General features: G+C 45.8%; 1 protein-coding gene across 8 annotated transcripts in view; it reads left to right on the top strand.

The window, feature by feature from the left end:
- PRRC2B (proline rich coiled-coil 2B) overlaps positions 1–21,571 on the top strand; it is a 51,847-nt gene that overhangs the window by 7,399 nt on the left and 22,877 nt on the right. For 6 of the 8 annotated variants that reach the window (XM_074924046.1, XM_074924045.1, XM_074924043.1 and 3 more), the window contains exons 2-15: positions 6,979–7,146; positions 8,127–8,304; positions 8,519–8,621; positions 9,623–9,695; positions 12,469–12,612; positions 13,254–13,495; positions 13,899–14,020; positions 14,479–14,621; positions 15,235–15,325; positions 15,742–15,934; positions 16,320–16,635; positions 17,300–17,493; positions 19,977–20,184; positions 20,913–21,132. In XM_074924046.1, coding sequence (XP_074780147.1) covers positions 7,032–7,146; positions 8,127–8,304; positions 8,519–8,621; positions 9,623–9,695; positions 12,469–12,612; positions 13,254–13,495; positions 13,899–14,020; positions 14,479–14,621; positions 15,235–15,325; positions 15,742–15,934; positions 16,320–16,635; positions 17,300–17,493; positions 19,977–20,184; positions 20,913–21,132 — 2,342 coding nt within the window. In that variant the 5' untranslated portion in view covers positions 6,979–7,031. The remainder of the gene's footprint in view (positions 1–6,978; positions 7,147–8,126; positions 8,305–8,518; positions 8,622–9,622; positions 9,696–12,468; positions 12,613–13,253; positions 13,496–13,898; positions 14,021–14,478; positions 14,622–15,234; positions 15,326–15,741; positions 15,935–16,319; positions 16,636–17,299; positions 17,494–19,976; positions 20,185–20,912; positions 21,133–21,571) is intronic. The other 2 variants (XM_074924042.1, XM_074924041.1) reach the window with 1 other exon arrangement.

The following is a 21,571-nucleotide window of genomic DNA, read 5'->3' as shown; positions in this document are numbered from 1 at the left end:
TTCTTCCTGTTGTTCTAGACACGGCAAGTGCTGCTGCAGTGCATTTCCTCCTTGTTTGACTCTTCTTTTACAACTTTCTCCTCTGTCATCAAGAGCTTAATTTTCATTGAGGGTCTTGGCAGTGCAGGTGTGGGTGGGTGGATGGGGCAGAAACCTGAGCTCTGGGACTTCTAACACTGCCTGTGGTGTTACTTGAGCAAACTGTTTCTCTGCCTTGGTTATCCAGCCTGTAAAATAGGACTGATAGTACCAGCCCTTTACCTGTCAGGAGATCCCTACCAGCTACTTGCAATCTGTTATTGTTGCTCAGATACCTAAATGCCCAGTTTACCTTAACAGTTCAGCTGAATGTTGCCAGGAGCTTTCTGAATGGGTTTTGCCAACAGAGCATTATTCCAGGGATTTCCTTTGTATTTGGATTTAAATCGCTTGCTGGTGATCCGCCTCCTTGCTTTGGTGTTGAGGGAACAGGGTATAGCTGTGTATCGTCCCTGGACATTCTGATCTCAGAAGAACATGAGCAGGGCAGACTGGAAGGCAGGATCACTCTGGAGGCTGTAGGTATTGTGCTTCAGCTCTGGGCCTTGGTTGCGGAGGAGCCAGAGCATAAGTACAACTCTAAGGGTAAAGATTTGCATTTAATATGAGCCCTCCTTTGTTCAGGCAGCTTGTGGAGATCACTAGGTCACTTCCCTTTCCTCTTGTACTAGACTGTTGGGGTCTGAATTTGTTGAGGCCACAGGTGGTTCTTGCTGAACTGACCTGCTCTGTCTTCTTAGGATTTTGCCTTTGAAATGTGAAACAGCAAAGAAAAAGGAAAATGGTCCTTTATGTCTATGGTGTCTTGCTGTGGAAGGTCATGGCTTCTGAGCCTGGTGAGGTCTATAGATAGGTGCCTCAGAGCCAATTTGTGATGGGCCTTGTCTCATTTAACACATTGATGGCCTGGATGAGAGGGCAGTGAGTGTAATGGTGGCAGTTGGTGCTTCCAGGTTGCTCCACGTGAGATACCTTGCTGCCTCCCTGCAGTAATCAATCAGCTCTTGGTTGTGAGGGGTGCGAAAGCCCTGCAGCACTTCCTGGGTTAGAGGTAGTTATTCTTTTCTGACAGGCTGGCACCAACGGGTCAGTTTGTTCTTTACAGCGTGGTGGGACAGAAAACTGGCTCTTGTTTCTCTGGAGGGCTGTGGTAGACAGACACTCCTTTCAAGAAAATAATTAACTGCACACCTTGGGTTTTCTGTGGCTTAAAAGGAGGGGGAGTTTCATGAGCACAGGATCTTGCGAGTACTTTCTGTGGGCTGTGGACCAGCTTTCTGATTGATTTCCTTTTTGCTCGGTGCCATAGTCTTGCGTCCTCAGGATGAAGTGTTTCTTATCTCTGTCTGCATCCTCAATTACTGGAGGTCAGGGCTCCTTTCCAGGGTGTGGCATCATCTGTCCAGCCTTTACAGAAGGGACCACAGAACTCGTTAATGTTTTAATGTAAATACAGTTAAGCTCTTCTCCAGACTCCAGTCTGCTTTATCTATTTTACAGTAAGCTACAGATCCACCTTTTCTGGATGTCGTTCTCTGCCTGCTTGCCTTCCCAGCGCTGGGAGAGCTGAGTACCAGAGAGATGAGGCTTCTGTATTTTACAGGCCAAACTTGAGATTATGAAGATTTTTGTCGAGAACTGTGCAGTGTTTCAGTAACAGTAGTGTGATTCCCAACCAGTTGGTACATTTATAAGAGGGGGCAGGAGGTGAACTTGGTGAAGACAGAGAGCTGAGAAAATGAAGTCAGGTCATCTTACAGGGCATGCCCTTTCTCCCTTCCCCCATTGTTGTGTTTTCTCTCTGCCTGCAGAGCTCCATGCCACAGAGTTAATGATAGATACGCTGTCCAGAAGACTCTCTCTCTCTCTCCTCTTCACGGTCTTGCTGCATGTCTCAAATCCAGGGTGACTTGGCTTAGGGGAGGCCTGATGATGGGACTGGCCAGCGGGCAAGTCTTCTGGCAGACGGCTCCAGCACTATTACTTGGCTAACAGCATACCTCTGCAATAAATCATGGGAGATGTGATCCTAGTCTCCCATTCCCTGTTTTTACAAGGAGACAAGGTTCATGGGAGATGCAATGAGAAGCTGGAATTGTGCAGAATTAAAAGATGGTACTGTCAAATACACCTATTCAGCTAAGCAAGGAGGGTCCCCCCTTGTGAGTCAGGAGCTTGACCATGGGATGTCTGTCTTTGTGCTGCAGGCTGCTGACTTGCTTCTCCCATCTGGCAGGATTTGGTGCCACATTCAGGATCTCAGCAGACCCTTCTCCGTGTGTACCAACAAATTTTGGTGGCTCCCTCTGGAAACAATGCAGTAGAATGACAGCAAGTGGTTTCTTGTGGCCTGGACTTGCTACAGCCTCTGTTTGCTGCACAGCTCTTCTGCACTCATCTGTTGACTTTGTACTTGGATGCTGATGTTCTCCTGTTGCTCCCCTCCTCACTTAAGCAGTCTCTCCTCTAGTCTCCCCACGAGGCTGATGATCCCTGCTTGGCCCAAACAGGGCTTCTACAGGACATAAGTGCACCTGGCCCAAAGCCCCGAGGGTCACACTGTTTGCCAGAGCTCTTCCAAGGGCAGCCAGTGGCATCTTTCATCACTGAGGCAGGTGGTGACTGTTTTACAAATAGGTGGTTCTTGGTGGGACAGATTCCAGGAGAAGTAGTGGAATCTCCTTGTTGACAGATAAATGCTTAGCTATGAAAAGTACCAGCAAAATTGACTGTGTGTATTTAAAGAAGAGTGAATGTCCCTAATCTTCTGTAAAACCATACTATATTTTTTAAAAGGTTTCACATTACCAGTAACATAGAAACTACAGTAGATTGCAGTTTAACATCAACTCCAAGCAATTTCTTCTCTGGAATTACAGTTCAGCTTTTTTCAGCCTGTGAGTTTGACCTGAAATTTTTTGCAAATTGTTCAGAAAAATCTTCCTACTTCTGGAGAACAGCCTTCTCACTGTTAATCTCCATCCTGTTGCTTTGTTTTGTGTTTGTGACTGCTGCTGTGAAGTGAGCAAGGAGCGAGGGTCTGCAGCAGTCTCAGGTTCTTTGCCCGACTGATTGTGCTCAGCGTAGAGCTCAGTGGTGTGCGAGTGGCTGAAGTGATTCCTTCTTGTGTGTGTTACCTTTCATAAATCTGTTTGCCCTGCTTAATTAAGGCTGGCTAACTTCCAGGTATTCAAGCTCCACTGAAGTCTTGTGAATACAACACCAGCAGCCCAGCCTCCTTCATACATAGATTTACAAAGAGTTTTGCAGACAATCCTGTTTGTCAGGAGTCTCTCCCTTTTGCTGTCTTTTCAGCTCGGGGGTTTCCAGATGTTACCAGTGCCAGTAGCTCAGGGTTTTCACATCACTCCTTCTGCAGGACAGGCTCTCTGTGCTCAGATCCCTGCTGGAGCTCCAAGGCTTGCATGCTCTGGCACTGAAAATGTCCCTGTTGCTCTCTGGATTAGAACATACCCTTTTAAAACACAATTGGATGGCGTCAGTACCCAAACATCAAATCCAGGACAACATACTGTGGACATGAAGACTCCTGGGTAGCAGAGCTCTCTGCCCAGGAAGTGATTCTGGTGCAGTTATTTTTACTCCGGGGTTTCTAACATACTGCAGAAAGTACTGGTCATACTGCAGTATTTTCTGATTCCTCTGAGACACTCAGTATTTTTCACTCCAGTGTTGTCCCTAGATATTACAGGAGACATTGCTAGTCCTAAGAATGGGAAGAGCTAAGCTCCATGCTAAAACTGATGGTGAACCTTCCTCCAAAGACCTTTATAAACCCAGAGAGAAACCTTGCAGAAATGCTGGTGATTGATTTTTTTTTAAATTATTTTTTTTAATTTTTTATTTCTCTGTAAGAGGGGATAATGCTTTCTTCAGGGTCAGCAATCTGACACGGTTACCCTGAGCACGGGTCAGAGTCTTTGCTGAGGCTGTCAGTTGTCAGCTTCTAGCTCTCCTGCTAGTGCCTTCTGCTTCTAGCTCTCCTAATAATAAGCATGCAGGCTGGCAGTTCAGTTCTTAATGAACTTGATTTTTATCAGAAATGGCTTTGCTCTGCAAGACTGGAAGGCCTTGATGATCTCTGCTCAGATTCCCCATTTGACTGTGTGATGGCAAAATAGTCCAGTGTCGTGACAGCCTTGGGAGGCTCTGTGGCCTCTCTGAAGTGCTGGGGGTGTCCTGGGTGCCGAGTGATCCCCCTGGCCAGTAACACCCATGGACTGGCTCAGATCTGCAGCTGGCTGCTGCCAGGAGGGACGGGCAGCAGCGGGACAGCTCCGGCCGGGCTCAGCGCTGCTGCAGCCTCTACACAGTCACCGTATGGATGTTGTCTCACCTCTCCGTGGGCTTGGTTTCCCCTTTGGAGCACACACATAACACACAAACAAAGCTGTGTTTCATGTTTTCAGCTTCAAAGCATTGAAGGAGTTTGAAATAAATTTTCCCTATTGAGACAGCAGTTCTGGCTGTCCCAGAAGGTTTGACAAGGGGCTTTATCCCAACATGTCCCCAGCTTCTCTGCTCTGAAGTGGTTGCTTATTCTTCCTGCATTCTTTTAATGATACAAGATGTCATCAGGAGGTAGCTGAGACCCAGTGACACAACTGGTTGTCAGGGTTTCTCTTCAGTAGTGTTACCCTTTGCTGTTTATATGCTGACTTTCAGGAACTTGGGAATTTTCTCTTAAATTTTCTCTTAAACAGCTGAACTCCTGAACCTGTTGTAGTAGTTCATTCTTTGTGGGTTTTTTCTTCCTAACACCTAGTAATTTTGTTACTAGTTTTCTAAATGTCAGTGTGGATTTTACTGCTTGGGTTTGTGTGAGGTTGGTACAGGATTGACATGGTCTGGATAGACCCCAAGCCAGGCTCCCTCTGCAAGGCTCAACATACCTGTAAATGGAGGTGGCTGTGCTCTTGCCAGCACAGCTGAGGGCTGGTGTGAAGCACCCTCTGCTCTTTGCTCTGGTTCGGGGCTCCCCACAACTCTACCAGTTCAAACAGGTCATTGTTCTCAGTCCAGCTTGTGCTTCCTTGCTAAGTCCACGCTAATCGGTATTTTTTCTCGCTTTCTCTTTTATGTCCTACTAATAAAATGCGGTGTAAATGGACAAGTGAGGGAGGAGCTATTCTTTTCTTTTGGCACACGGTGACCATCTGAGCAAAGATTGAACCAGATTGGAGCCAAAGATCTGTCTGCTACTCTGCAGGAAAAGGTGCTTCAAGTCAGCCAGCTGCGTTGCCTCCACAGGCTGTCGTGCTGCAGCCCCGTAGTGGTCCAGCAAAGGTGGCTGTGAGGGGCTTCTTGCAGAGCCTGCTGTTTTTCCTGAGCATTCTGTGGATGCTGTTACTGAGTGACAGAAAATGCATTTCTTCCTCTGTCCCTGACCACACTACTTGCTGCCTAGCATACAGAGTCCATGGCTCCTTCCTCCTGCCAGGCCTCATTTAAAGAACACTGCACGGTGCCAGGTTTACTGGTCAGAAATTTGCCCCCTGGCAGCAGCCTTTAGATGGGCTTTACTTGGCTGGTTGCAGATCGCAGCACATTCTCAAACTGGCTGTATCCAACATGTTTGTGCTCTGCGCTTTATTTTGTACATAATGCATGATAGACTAATCCTCTTACCTGGAAATTATATTTGATAAAGCCTTGCTGGTGGAATTTGTAGCCTCTGGTCAGATATAGTTTCAGAAAGAGTGATTTCTGACTGTGTTTAAAACATGCTTTCAGCTGGATGAGTTCCAGAAAGGGTGAAGGGTGGGAAGGCCCAATATATGTAGCATTTTGTACTCCCAACAGAGTTGCAACCCTAAGATGGGGCCTAGCAGATGGTATAATAAAACTGCCAGCAGTTTTAGGCTTGAAGTGGAAATCTGGAAATCTAAATTATGCATGAAAAGGTTAGATTAAGCTACCAGATTTGAGAAAATTTAGAACAGAGAATTATGCTTGAAAGTATGATAGAGAGGTCAATTGAAAGTAAGCAAAGTTTCTTTTCTGCCATAAAAGTTGGCCTACAGTGTGTGCGTTCCCCATGTTTCAGCTTTGTCCTGGGCTCCAAGAGCCAAAAAGTGAAAGTGAAGAGACTGCTTGTGTGAAGGGTGTTAATCACAGCGTGTTGTGCCAGCAGAGATCAGAGTGAAAAATTGACAAACCACATCCATTGTGAAAAGTATATTTATAGCTGAAAATGCTGTTGAAAGTGCCAGCAACAGCGAAATGTAATCTTTCTTTATCAAATGTTTGCAGGATTCACAGTAGAACTGCTGAACCCACAGGTTCAAGATTCTGAACCTGTTTGATTTGAGCAGTTTTTTGGACCCTCCTTGACACTCTGTCATGGCCAAGAGATGTGAAAAGGGAATTTGAAGAAATAACTCTGTTGCCTTCAGGTGATGCTTTCAGAGCATTAATTGCTGGTACAAGTTATTAACTGTGGCCAGTGTGAAACCATAATCCTAAACATTGCAAACCCAGCTACAGTGCTTCAGTGGGAAATGCAATGATAAATTCCAGCGTGGTATAAGAGACAGTGCTTTCCTGTCACTTTATGTTTAGGAATCCTTGTGCATAGCTGCTTATTGTTAGACGTATTCTTTTAAAGAAAGGACTATATTGACCACCCTCTCTTGTATTCTCACACTTAAAGAATCCACCTCTTTCAGCACTAAAGTAGCAGGAAAAAAAAAAAGATGTTGCGAGAAGTGTGTTCCTGCAGTTTTGTTCATTCAGTTTATGAATCTTAAATCCCATCAGCTTCTTGTGACTAAGGAAGAGGGGGTTAAAACTTTGTAACTTAGTGTGATCACTGCAGATACTAGCAGTTGTAGTAGTTGTCTGTGTTTTACTTTTTACTTGTCTGTGGCTAAATAATCTGTTTGAAGGCATTTTTTTCTGGTTCTCTCACATTAAAAGGCAGATCGGGAGCGGCGCAGAGAAATTTCCTTACTAGATGACATTTCATCGCAATGTCCGATCGTTTGGGGCAAATAACCAAGGGAAAGGATGGGAAAAGCAAGTACTCGACTCTCAGCCTGTTTGATAAGTATAAAGGAAAGTCAATAGAAGCTATCAGAACTACAGGTAAGAAATGCCTTCAGCAAGGTCCTTTTGATGTCTTCCGAGAGTGTTGTTGCAGAGTTAATTCAGGTTGTTGGCCCTGTGGGTGGGATGCCCGGTGCGAAGCAGCTGGGTTGCAGAGCTGCTTGTGCTGGTGTCTAAGCCTCTGTTTTATTAGGACTTCAAGGAGAATGTCTGTGGTTCTTTGTGCTGCTGTTAGCGTAGGAACATGGAGGAATCACAGCAAAACAGCTGGGGGACTGTTGGCTATTTCATTTGGCTTGTGTCCTTGCTGCAAGGTGGTCAGGTTGCAAACTTGAGTGAAAGCCTTACCGGGGCCTTAGGCTATACCAAGACAGGGCAGTTAAGCTGACTGAAGTGCCTTGAGCTGGTCAGACCTTGTGTGGAGAGTCAAGGACTGCAGGCCTCTGGGGAAGAACCTGAGTTAGTTTTGCAGTGGAGATGTGACAAAAACTAGACAATGGGGTCAAAAAAAAAAAGGTAACATTGCCTGAACTGGCTCTGGATTTGGTGTGGGAGTAGAAAACTTGAAGAAAATAAAATACCATCTTAATATATGTGATCTGGTGCGTAGAGCTGGAAAATCTAGACCTCAGGACTGGGTTAGATCACCTCTTAGCAGACAGACTGGTAGACTTGGATGGCAGTTTCCCCAAGCTGTGAACGGGCAATGCTGCTTCTCCTTGCTGAAATGAAAGAGGAGTATCTGCACAGGTAGCTAAAAGACTCTGGGCATTTTCTGTTATGGATAACTAGAATCTAACAGAATTTTTCTCTCCCTCCCAACTGTTAGCCAGCTGCTACAACAGACGGCTGCTTCGCTGTGGTCCTGTGGGACATGACCTGTACGTTGACACAGCAGCAGTGGTGCTGCTTGTCATACAGTTCTGTTGGGACTGCACCCGACCACAGTATGCTGGTTATGGTGACTTATCTAGCAGGATATAGCCCTCTGTGACCTGCCATTGTTCCTTTCTCACTAGTTATTCCTAGACATGGCTTACAGAGTCTTGGGAAAGTTGCTGCTGCCCGGCGCATGCCACCTCCTGCAAACTTGCCTAGCTTGAAGTCTGAGAACAAAGGAAACGACCCCAACATCATTATAGTACCCAAGGACGGTACAGGATGGGCAAACAAGCAGGATCAGTCAGACCAAAAGAGGTAGGTAGAACCACTCTTTCCTAGATTTTGTCAGGCAAGCAGCAGTTTTGCACTGCTCTGCTTTGTGTTGGACCTTACAGCGATCAGTTGTCTCTTGTCCATGCCAGTGTAGAGCCAATGTTAGCCTGATCTTTTAGCAACTGCTGTATCGCCAGAGTGGTTCGTCTTCTTGCCTGCCTTCCCCTTTGATCTCACGTCTGCTATTTCTTTTCAGTTCCAGTGCGACGGCTGCACAGCTGCAGGAGTCGCTGCCGCAGCAGGGTTTGCAGAAATCTGTCTCCAATTTACAGAAGCCGACACAGTCAATCAGTCAGGAGGTAGGTGTGAGCAGTCTCTGTGGCTGCCACTTTGCTTTCCCTGTCCCCAGACAGTGTGAGGATTTTCTTTAATTGTCTGTGTTGCCTCGCACATGTAAGAATCAGCAGACTGCAATTTACAGAAGAGCTCTGGTAGAATCAATTTGTGTAGAATTGACTGTCTTGACTCCAAGTTACTGTACCCCAGGAATGCTGTGCTGCAGTTAGAGTGTAATTCTGTGCACGTTAATTCTGTATCTTTCAAGTGTGTGCAGAAAGCTTAGCTTCAATCTAGAGAGAATGGCTGGAGTGTGGGATGGCTGGTTAGCACTTCTAAACTATTTTACTTTGGGTCTAATTCAAGCGTCCCTTGGTGACAACAGATCCAGCTCTTGCTCACAGCCTGATGAGACTTGATAAGAAGAGATCTGATCATGTGGGAGAAGTAGCCAGTGTCAGGACCTGAAAAAGCTACTGGCAAGTAAGAAGGCTTCCCCAGAGAGTGGCAGGGACTTGGCCCCTCTGTGCTGCAGATTTCACACTTTTAGCTTAAAATATCCCAGCCTTTGAGCTTCAGGGAGATCAGAACAGAAATTATGTTTTGAAGAGAAGTGGTTAATGCATGAGAAAGTAGGGTAGCCTTCCAGCTGAGGTGTAGCATGGAATAAATCTCCCAAGATTAAGAGGGACCATTTGGGAAAATGCAACAGAACAAAGGGAAAGCTTGATTAGAGGGAGGAAAGCAAGAGGAATGGTTGGAAGAAATAGTTGGTGAAGGTTAGTGTAGGAGAGATGAGAGGCAGGGCAGAGAAGTGAAACTTTGCTGTAGCATCATAGAACACTGGAGTGGGGAGTAGCCAACTTTAGCCCCAAGGAGAAGCTGGGGAGACCTGTGGTATCCAGTGACATCTGGGTGATCTAGAGGTCTGAACTGTAGCAGGTGCCAGCCAGGAAATGAGAAACAGTCATGAGACTTCACTGATCTGTGGGTGTTGTGGGTTTTTGTTTTGTTTTATTTTCAGAGTACAAATTCAGTGCCAGGTGGACCAAAGTCATGGGCACAGCTGAATGGAAAGCCAGCAGGACAAGAAGGTGGTGAGTATGATAAACGGAAATGGAGTTGGGTATGGGTCTGCTTCTCTGACAGGCACGAGGTGGGGTGACCTCCATTTCTTCCTGCTCTCCCTGTCTAGGCTGGTGCAGAATGGGACACAGCTGTCTTGGGTACAGTGTAGTGAGGCCATCTGAGTCTTGTTTTCAGTCTGTGTAGTGTGTTGGCTGGGATGATGCAACTGCATCTGTTCAAGTCTGCCAGTGTAAGACACAGCTTGAACAGAATGTGTCCCCCTCACCATTTTGAACCAGAATGGTTCATACACTCGGGAAGCAGCAGGGAGTTCTGGGAGGTGAAGGTTTTGAAGGAGAAGGGAATCGTTTGCCCCCTCATGAACATCTTCCATCAGCCCAGAGCAGCGTATAACAAAGATGCAGAAAACAGAGTGGAAGAGGGGAAGTATTAGTTTAGAAGAAAGGAGAGGACATCCGAGACTGGAAATGTAGGCATCTCAATGGCTGGTAGCACAGGGAGCTTCACCTAATTAGGTGGTCAAAAGTAAGGCTGTAATGGTAATACTCCAGGAGGCTGAACACAGCATGCTTGGTCCAAGGGTATTGCAGTGTCAGTGGGTGGAAGTTGTGGTGTAGCTGTTGCAGGATGCACTTGCTTGCACCTTGGCTGAGGCATTTTTATTAAGTCTCCCAGAGTAACTGTGCTGCTAATGGCTTCTGCCTGACTGAGGATCCTGAAGCAGTGTTAACGTAAACTGGGAGTTCATTTGTCTTCAGGTGCATCCATTTCCACACAGGAGGTGGCTTCCTGCTGCACTGAGTACTGCTATTAAAACTGTAGCGAGAATAACAGCTCAGTTTCACTGTTTTAGTGTGAACAGACCTGGAACCATTCAGTTGTCAAATGAAACTGCAGAGAGATTTGAAAGAATTGAGACAGCTGCAGATTGCAGAAATGGAGGGGACAAACTTACCCTAAATTGAGTCCCTTAATAAGAGGTTGTTTCTCAAAGGCTAAATGTTAAAGCAGAGACTTGTGGTTGTTTGAGGTTGGTGGCCAGTGCAAAGACTGTGGCTTGTTTGGTTAATTGGTACTTCTTTGAGACTGTGGCTGTGTGAACCTCCTGTACAGTCGTTTTAAAATCTGATCGTCTAACAATGTTCTTAAAGATTTTTTGAAAACTCATTCTAGGTCACACTTATCAATATAGAGTTCTCAACCCAAGGAAAGAGTTGCATATGTGGCTAAGAGCAGCTTAATTAGAAGGTAATTGAATCACAGAAGCATCAGAAATCTGGCTGAAAGGACTTCTTAGGCCAACCCATCCTCGCACTTCTCCAGTGGCATTGAACAATTGCAGTTTCTGATATCATTGGCAAAGAGGAATGTCTTTTGCTTTTGTTCTCTTTTAGGTATTACTGCTGCAAAATCTTTTTTGGAGGGTGTATTGTGAAGAAATGTGGTTTAGTAAATCAGTTATGAACTGCACCATGCCTGTGTCTTCGGTATAAGGGACATTTGGAGGAAAAAAAAGCACCAAACTTTTATCAGTGTGATGTTGCCTGGGGTTAGAGTGTACTAATGATTATTGGTGCTTGCACATTAACAGTCATTACATTGTGCAGCGCTACCTGAGGGGGTGGAAGTATCCCCTGAAAGACACGTGTTAATATTCTCATTACCATTCTAGTTCAGTAGAGAAATGCAGTAGAAATCGGAGTTCTCAGCACATCTTGAATATTTTGTGGTGTATTTAAGAAATGTCTGTCTTGTTTGTTCTCATCTGTCCAAAATACTTGAAGATGTTACGTGCAGCAGTTGCAGTACCTCCCTGGAAATCTTCAGAGAGGAGGTCTTGTGCACTGTGCAAGTTCCAGAAAATGAAAATGGTTTAAAAGCCAATCCTTGCTCACCCTTTAGGGCAAAGAAGGATAAAGATAGATGAGACTTTTAGGTCTTCAGTACTCATTGCTGATGCTTCTAATGTGGTAATTCTGAAATGCCGTTTTTAAAAAGAGCATTAGCTGAGTAACACCAAGAAACAGTTCTCAAGCAATTTTTAAAATATTTAGTAGTGCAATAATGCTGACAATTTCCTTTTATTCAGTGTTATCTTGCTAACATGTTTAGAGAATTGCTGTGTTTTGTTTCCCAGTCACTGACAGATCTTTAGAATGGGCAGGAAGCTGTCATTCTGGCGTGGCTGATGACTAGGCAAGACAATTTGCCAATGACTAGAAATGAATCTACTCTGATCTGGCCAGTGATCTGCATCTTAAAAGTGCCGCAGCAGGGAGGAGAGTGGGGTACAGCACATAGCACTGGGTCCTTATCTGTGGTCTTTCACTGAGAATATTGCCAGAAATCTTAATGATAGACTTCCTGGTAGAGTGAGATCTGAGCAGAAAGAGTCTGTATAGAAATGTCAAATACTTGATAATAGGGTATCATCTATAAACAATCTTTCAGAGTTTGTATCTCTGCCTCAGTCTGAATTTTGTACTTTACAAAAATAATTGGAAGCTGAGAAAGTTCACTCTGACTTCACTGAACTTTGAGAATTTAAAGGAAGAGCCCAAGTTAAGAGTGTGGGAGTACTGGGTGAGGACATGTGTTGTCATGTTGGTGATGGTGTCTGAGTGTGTTTGGGATGTGAGCTGAGGTGCTGGTGTGATATAGTAATTTGGGTTTAAATGTGCTGGAGGCCCAGATTTTCAGGAAGCACATTTCCAGGCTGATCTTGTAAGGGAACTGAAAGAGTGGAAAGATCTCTGAATCCCACGCTTATTTGTCTGACAGGTTCAAGGGCCTCAAGCCGACTGTTATCCTTCTCTCCCGAGGAATTTCCGACGCTGAAAGCAGCTGGCGAGCAGGACAAGGTTGGCAAAGAAAAGGGCGCCTTAGATCCGTCGTATGGGCCAGGACCAAGCCTCCGCCCCCAGAGTAAGCAAATGATTCTCTGTCTTATCCCAGTTCAACCCCAGAGACTGTGTTTCGGGCAGGGGGATGCCAGTTCACAGTAGTATCATCCTTCTATTTCCTTTTATCCTTTTATGAGCTCATATGTGTGAAGCACCTTAGTAAATGGCCACAGATCCTCCTGTAGTGCTGATGTTCACTGGCTGAGTTCTGTGCTCCAGACAGTCAAGTATGGACTGCCATCTACTACACTGTTTAATAAAAACTGCTGTGTGATGTTGCAAAACAGGCCCCTTCCCCCTGGGCTAGCAGTGTCACAGGTGAAATGAGTGTGTGGTGTAATGTGGCTTCTTTTTGAGTGCTTGTGCATGATCTAATTGGCCTTAATTCTGCAGGGTAAGGACTGCAGAGACGGGGAGCGGAGTTGGTTGGAATTCCAGCTTATTGACAAATAAGGACACCAGTGGTGCAGCAATTACTTATTAACAGCTGATGCTGCTAGTCCCTTAGGAAGATAAACACATTTGGAAATTTTCCTTGGTCGCTGATGTTTTTCTACATGCTTAGTGTAATTAGGGCTTGACCACAGAGTATTTGAGTTTCGAGACTTTCTGGCAGAGTGACTGCATTTACAAATATTAACATAATAATTACCTCCTTCCCAGATGTCACCAGTTGGAGGGAGGGCGGTGGGAGGAACATAACCTCTGCCACATCTCTGACCGCCTCCCCTGCTGAGCTGGGCAGCAAGACCTCTAGCACCGGAGACGGAGCCCCCTCCTCCGTGAGCGCCAGCGATCCGAAGGAGCCGTCTCTCCGCCCAGCTCAGCCTGTCCGCAAAGGGGCTTCGCAGTTCATGGGAAATGTCTACCAACCACCTACGTACCATGACATGCTACCTGCTTTTGTAAGTTGCCCTTTCCCCACAGCTGTGTAACGTCCTCGCTTCTTAGAATGTGTGTGTGGGTTGAGGGAGTCAGCTGAGAGATACGTGTTCTGGACTCTCAGTTGGTTCCCAGGGCTTGCTCAGGGATCTGTTGATCTATTTTTAATTGCCCCTGTTGCGCATTTACCCTTCCGTGCTAGAATAGTGTAGCACAGCCTTGCTCAGCCCAAGGAGAAGTTGCTGCTTTCTTTTTATAGCTGGAGAGAGTAACCATTAGCACATGGCCTGTTAGGCAGCCAGACGTGAAATGTTTGTTTTCCATTTGTGTGGATGCAGCTACTGTGCTCATGTCGTAACGTAATCTGGGTAAGCCTTCCTGTGGCAAGGAGGAAAAACCAGACTGTTCTGCTTTGCATTATTCCAGATGTGTCCACAACAGCCATCTGAGACCCCTGCATCGCTGGACCGAGGGTCTTTCCCCCTTCCTCAGCTTCGCCTTGAGCCCCGGGTACCTTTCAGACAATACCAGATGAATGACCAGGATGGGTAAGGCTGCCATGATTGTCCCACTTAAGAGGCAGGTTCAGGGGTGTGACATGAACTTTAAATGATGCAAGAATTTGGGCCAGGGATCCAGTTGTATGGGTGAAGCTGCTGACAGCCAAAGAGGAAACCTGATTTTTACCCAAAGCAGCAATGCTTTGCTACAGCAGCGTCAGAAATGGTGCGGGACTGTAAGCACTGTGTGTCTGAAGAGCAGGTGGAAGTGAGAAGTAGTTGTGTGTGATCCTGGACTAGAAGGGTTGCAGCTCTGATTTGTAAGCCCTAGGAAGTGGGTACTGGGTAGACAAGGGAAAGAAATTTTGCTGGAAAGGGAGAGAAACTTGGAGCCATTGTATTTAAATGTATTGTAGAAAACAACTGATTCACTGTTATAAACTCAGCTCTACATTCTTTTCTTCACTGTTTGTTGTTTCTAACAATTTGTTTGCATTTCCTTGTAGGAAAGAGAACAGGCTCAGCCTGTCTCGCCCAACGCGTCCAGTTCGGCAGCAAGTAGAGAGAGCACCTCGGCCGACCATTATCAATGCAGAGAACCTAAAGGGGCTGGATGAACTAGACACTGATGCAGATGATGGATGGGCAGGTAAAGTGCTTCTGTTCTCAAGCTTCAGGCAACATCTTAAGAGGTGAAGCAAAATAGTTACTTCTCTCCAAAGCATGAAATAGCCAGGTTGTTCTGGTGGTTCTGTTTCACTGCCACGGAAGAGGCAAAGCAAAGAGGGGACTGTGTAGTTGTGAAATTGCTGTTGGTGTAAATGATGACACAATGGATCCTTCTGATCTTTCCATCACACTGTACTCAAGGAACCAGATCTGAAGACTCCTAAAAGCTGAAAACACCAAACAGCAGGGGGGTAGCAGTATGGCTGCTGGGAAGAAGAGTTAGTCTTGCCTTTTCAGTCACAGCATTCAGTATCCAACTACACAGTCTAGCCTGGTGGCTGTCTCCTCATTTGCAGCCCCCATTCCCAGGCTGCTTGCTGCTCCTCTTCTGGGACCAGCCCAGTTATTCAGCAGTGTGGGTCCACACTGCTTGCATCATTTCCAGTACTTGTGGTGAACATTCAGCTTTCCAAATCGTTTATGCCAAGCCTGTGTGTTCTCTGGTTTAGTGCCAGAGAGGGCATAAGCTTTATGAGGACAAGGGACCTGTTTCTTTGCTCTGATATATCCCTTCTCCAATCCTGCCTTCGTAGGCATTCATGATGAAGTGGATTACTCTGAGAAACTGAAGTTTAGTGAAGATGAGGAAGAGGAAGAAACTCTTAAAGATGGACGACAGAAGTGGTAAGAAGTGGCTGTATTCACACCTACAGTTGTTTCAGTAAAAGTAAACAATACCAGGATCTTTTTAAAAATTGTTCTTAGTGTTGAGGCATGATCCCCCTGATTCATACTGTGACTTTGTTGATTCCACTGACCATTGTTTGAATGGGCTTCAAGGATGTGCGTAGGTCTTGAAGCCAAGTGCCAGGATGCTAGGCTTTTTTCCTCCTCCCTTTTCCTTATCTCACCTTTATCCTGCTGCACAATAGTGATGTTAATCCTTATGCACCTTAGGAGGAAAAGTGCATTGCTTGTTGTGGTGTGGTTCTGTTTTTTCGATCTTTCTGTTACAGTCAGTTGTCTTTGCAACTTGATAAGGCTGCAGATGCTTTTTGTGGCAAGTAGCAAATGTAATAGCAAAGCTGTTTATATGATAGGAACAGCTGGGATCCCAGGAGGCAGCGACAGTTGTCCCTGAGCTCTGCAGACAGTGCAGATGTCAAACACACCTTGGAGGAAGGAAAGAATTGGGGCGACTCAGTTGGCTTGTCCCGGTCAGTCCGGAAAGTGCAGGATTCACAGCAGCCTCCAAGGAAGCTGAACGGCTGGAGCTCTGCATCTGAATACCAGGTGGGTTGAACTCATGCAAGTGGGCTTGTGCTGCTGGATTCGATGTATCGCTGTCCTTAAGAGGCCAGTTTGACATTTTATTGAAAGTGGGATGCTGATGAATTTCTCAATTATTTGTTTATATCCAGCTGGAGAGAAATCCATCTGCATTAGCATTCCCACTAGAGAAAAGAAATTGAAGCTGGTCCAGAGCAGTGGGCTTGTCAGTGAGAAAATGGAGATATTGAACCAAATAGCAGTAACTCCTCACCAAAAAGGGGAATTTATGTGCATAAGGATAGAGGGAATAGAGTCAACAGAAGATTTTTCTCAGCGTGGGATGCAAGGCTTAGGATACAGGAGATGTTTGGGTCATGCTTACTGAGGAATGTTTTTCCTTTGGCAGAAGCCCGCCCTGGGAAGTATTCTCCGACAGCAGTCCCTTGAGGATAAAGAAGAAAAGGTGCCACTGAGACAGAAGTTTGTGCACTCTGAGATCTCTGAGGCTGTCGAGAGAGCCAGGAGGCGACGGGAGGAGGAGGAGCGGCGAGCCAGGGAAGAGCGTCTGGCAGCCTGTGCTGCAAAGCTGAAGCAACTTGATCAGAAATGCAAACTGGCTCAGAAGAGTGGGGAAAACCAGAAACACACAGAGAATGAAGACCTGCGACCCCCAAGCACAGAGAAAAACGCTGTGCAAGAGAACGGTCATGCTTTCCGTAGAGGTACGGAAACACTGCTTGCCTTGCCTTGTAAAAACTGCTTTTTTGCTGTCGTGCCAATTTCTTACCTGAAGTGAGGGGGAGTTCCTGTGAGGGAGAGTTCAGAGGGTACTTTGACTGCACTTCAGAGATCAGCTGCTTCACTTATTCTGCTGAGTATTTTGGCTTGGTGATGAAGGTTCTTTTTCTTTTTCTTTTTTTTTTTTAAATCCTATTAAAACAAATGCAGACTTCTTTGGTTGCCTCTATCCCCAGTCAGCTGTGCTAGCAGAGACGTTGTTGGAACAGGCCTCTTGATCTTCTCATGATTGGATGATGATATTAAGAAAGTGCTCATGAGCCACAGATCAGAAAATTATTTATCAGTGAGTGCTGGCAGGTTTAAGGAGTAATAGGGGAAACAGACTTTTTTTTCCCCCAGTGCTTAAGCAGAAGGCTGATGGCAGTGGAGGATCTTAGAATTTATCACTAAAACAAGATGGACAAAGCCTTCCAGAGCTATCAAGGCAAATCAGGGACATTGTATATGAGGTGCTTTATATTATAATAAAATTAACTACATAATGCAGTCAGGACGTGCCCACACCCGTGTATGTTGTGGTGTGGTGGTGCATGTACAAGCCCTGTCATGAGTAGGGCTCATCAAGGCTTATTTTCTTCTCTGCAGCAACTCCCGAGTTTCACACACAGGATGTCTCTGTTGGCTATCTGGAAGAGGAGACTCCTGCCCCAGCAGCAGCAGCAGCCCAAAGCAGCAGTGAGGAGGAGCTCAGAGAAGCTCCCTCCCCAGCACAGGAATTCAACAAATACCAGAAGTCTCTTCCCCCACGATTCCAGAGGCAGCAGCAGCAACAGCAGCAGGTAATAGGTGTGACACTCCCACCTCTCTTCCCTTGGACTCCCACCAAACCCTGTGTTTGCTTCATTCGCAGCACAATCAGCACCACTAACCAACCGTCTTTAGGTTGGGAGGTGATAAATGGGAGCTTTACCCTGGCCTTTTTCAGTACTTCTGATCATAGATGTATTCTGTCTGACAAGGATAAAATGGCTCTGTGTAGGTTACATGAATTTTACGTGCACCCTGTGGTGCTGGAGCTGTTGTGGTTAGGGTTTCTGTGGCTGGGGAGAGGCATGAGCAGGCCAGGTTTGTCACTTCCCTGAGAGAAAAGTAGACACTGCTGTCAGAAATGTTGACTTGTCTTACACAGTTGTCTGGGTGTCTCCTGACAATGTGAAGTCTTAGGGCTGTGTGGTTTGTAGTAGAGGTCTGGTTAGCAAATATGTGCAGGAGAAGCTGGGGATGTTCCCCTTCCATCTCCAAAGGCACGGGACAGCAGTGGCTGCCTTGGTACTTGCTGTAGCCTGATCCAGTGAAGTCTGTAGTGCCTTTGGCTGACAGTGAACCTGGTGAATGTCTGTTCTTCCCTGGCACAAGATGAGAGCTACTCTTCAGCACTGCTGCACTGACAGGGAGCTGAATATACAGGCCAAGGGAAAGAAAATCTTTGGGGATCAGCTACTTCTGTTTCGCTTGGCGCTTGCTGTGCCCTTACCCTGTTAGGTAGGGGCAGCCATTTTCTTGCCAGGGGCAAACTGTGCTGTAGGTTGGCAGGTGGCTGGACTCTGCTTCTGGGCTGAACATGAGGGTTGTGAAGTGGCACACTTCTCGTTCCGCCTCCTGCCTTTGCAGAGGCATGGTCCTCTACATCTGCTCTCATCTTCTACCTACCCAACTTTTTTTTCTGTGAGGCTCTTTCAAATCAGTATTTTCTTTGCGCCGTAAATATGTTTGGTCTTGTTTCATTTTTGTTTCATTGAAAAATCTCTTCTGAGGCTCTGAGAGACCACCTTGAAATGCTTTGTATGTCTTGCATCTTACTCAGCATTACAGTGCTGTATGTGCCACACATACTGTTCAGCTCCTTCCAGATGCAGTGAGCCTCCTTAGGGCAACAGAGTCAAAGCAAGGGACAGAATATCCAGGCTTGGGATAATGCAAAGTTAATTGCCATTCTTCACAGAATAACCACTTGAAATGTGATATAATCAACACTGATGCAAGCCTTAGTGAAGAGCTCACATTTGGCTTTTGCTTGGAACCTCAGTAATTGCTCTTTTATGGATGTTCCCTGTGCTTGTTACTGGGCAGTTGACATTTTCATGATTCAAAGGTACAGCAGCTAATGCTACTCTTTAAGATGCTCTTAAACTAAAAATAATTGGATGTCTTTGCTGTCATGCTAATAATACCACAGGTCATTGCTACTGGATGAACATGAAATTTTCATTTTATTTTTCTCTTATCTTCCCTGTTGTTAGTATGTATGAGGCAGTTTGTATTTTGGCTGGCTTGTATTGCTGGTTTGGTAGCAGTGGTTCCGTGAAAGAATAAAATTAAAAATAGCATTGGTATTATTAATGAAACATTTTCTCTAAGGTACTGAAGCACTAGATAACTCAGATATAATCTTTATGTTTATCTGAGTTTTCTCTTGCTGTAATGATACGTCAAGTTTGGATTTAAGGGTGTGTCTCTTGCTCTGCAGTAGGGGATTGGTTTTTTTTATAAACAGTATGTGACACTAAGTCTGGTAAGAAGAATTGGTAGAAAGTTTGACAGGTAAATAGACGTATTTCATGTTAATTGGAGCTGTTTACCTTTTGAAAGCTTTATTTAGTAGACAAAGGTCTCTTCAAATGTAGGTTCTTCCTGGACCTTTAGTGAAAGTTAAATGTTAAATCAGATTAACATCGTGACAGTCCTCTGCTAAAAGAAGGTGGACTGGCCATGTGGGAGATGGGAACAACCTGAAGGTGTCAGCCCATCTCTGGAGGATGCACAGGAAATACTATATAATATGAATAGCTCTCTTAATTGAGTTTAGGACGTTCTTATCTAATCTGTTCAGCTAAAAGGAGAACTAATATATATGCACATCAAATAACTTAATAATTGCATTTCCTCCAAAGAGCAACATCTTCTAAAGTAGTTGTTTCCAATTAGGAAATTGTGTGTGACAGGAAGCTGTCTTGTTGAGAAAATGCAAACTCCAGTCTTGAAGCTGATCCCTTGCATTTGGCCACGTGGCGTGGCCTGTAGTGGGCTGATACTCTGCCTGCACTTGTGGCTGCAACGTATTCTGGCTGGTTTGGGTATTGGAGAATAACAACAGCTGCCGTGTTCCTGGTTGGTGGTGAATTGCCCCTACCTGCTTTAGCCTCCCATCTGATCTGCTTTTGAGGCTCTAACACAGGGACTGTTTTCCATCAGCTGGTCAGTTTGTGAGAGTGATTCCTGGTGCCATAACCATTTGCATCAAACAGCCCGTCCTTCTCTGCAGGAGCAGCTGTACAAGATGCAGCACTGGCAGCAGCAGCAAGTCTATCCTCCCCCATCCCATTCCCATCCCCAACGGACATTCTACCCGCCGCACCCCCAGATGCTTGGCTTTGATCCTCGCTGGATGATGATGCCTTCTTATATGGACCCTCGCATGGCCCAGAGTCGCACTCCTGTGGATTTCTACCCTTCAGCCCTTCACCCTTCAGGTAAGGTGTTTTCAGTGTTTCCCTTTCGCACAGCTGTTGAGTTGGTCCATATCTGGAACGTTGCTGTGCTTTGCCTACCTCTGTCCAGACTTCATGTCCTGGCTGGCTGTGACTGACCTTCTCTAGGGATGAGAAAGAGTCAGGTGAAATGAGAGCTGATGAGGGAACAGAGGCAGCTGAGAGGGAAGGCACCTGCCTGTCCATCCTCTGCGCTGCAGTGGGAGATCTTCCATAAGAGCTTTGAAGCTGTAGTGGGTGTAAAAGCACATCTTGCCCCTTGGAGGAGAAGAATGAGTTTGGGAGTTACTGTAATAATGTGAAATCTTAATAGACCCCCTTTAAGAAATGTGATGGAGAAGTCCTGTAGTTCCTGAGCTGTGTGCTCCTAGCACTTTCCTACCTTTTTACTGATCTTCAGAGGTGTGAATATAAACATCAGGATGTGTAAATCATTCCCTTGAGTTTCTGGTTTGTTACCACACACCTGCTTGCTTCCAGGCCAGCAATGGTGTGTAGTGTTCTGTGCAGGCTGGGCTCTGAAAGCTGGGTCACCTTCTGTATCCCTCCAGGTGTATTTCCCAGGCACAGGTTCCCTTCTACCAGAAAGGTTTTCATGGCTGCAGTCACCTACTGCCCTGGAAGGAAGGGGAGTTACGCTAGCTGTGGATTGTTAATCCTTCTTGGCTATGAGATCCTAGTGTTAATGGTATGTGCTTTGTTGTGACCAGGAATTATGAAGCCCATGATTCAGCAGGACTCCATTGGTGGGAGCAGCTGTCGGTCTGAAGATCAGAACTGTCAGGCAGGGCAGGCAGAAAGGAAAACTGCTCCCTTGGACCCTGTGCCAGTGTGGGGCCAGGAGAGCTACACGTCTCTGCAGAGCAAAGGGTACTCCCTGTCACATCAAAAACAGGCTGACAGCATGACCATGGAGGGGCTGCATGGCAGGTGAGTGCAGAGTGCAGTCCGCACGCGTGCTGTGAGGGGAGGTGCTGCCATAAGTCATCTCCTGCTGAAAAGCAGGTGTAGAGTTGACCCAAAAGGTACCTCTGAACAGGCCAAGGTATTGATCTGGTACCACCCTTACACTAAGTGTTTGTGTTGTGGAGGTGCTTACTGAGCTATTCAGAGTTTTTCTGTCTGATGCCAGGCAGGGCTGACCACCTTGGAGCCTGTTCAGTAGGAGAGAGGCACTTGTCGCCTACGTGGGTAGGTACAGAAAACAATGAGTCAAAAATTCTGATACTTTCTAGCTTGTCTCTTAATTCTTTGGGACTTTCTGAAACCAATTCCTTGTTTTCAGATCTCCACATATGTTGGAGGCTGAATCTCCCTTTATTAAGTTTTCTGCCTATCATAGAAACTGCTTTCTTTATCATCCATTGAT

This window comes from Athene noctua, chromosome 20 (genome assembly GCF_965140245.1).
Source record: "Athene noctua chromosome 20, bAthNoc1.hap1.1, whole genome shotgun sequence".
NCBI classification, from domain to species: Eukaryota; Metazoa; Chordata; class Aves; order Strigiformes; family Strigidae; genus Athene; species Athene noctua.
The sequence above is the reverse complement of the archived record's forward strand: the minus strand, read 5'-3'. Positions and strand labels throughout refer to the sequence as shown.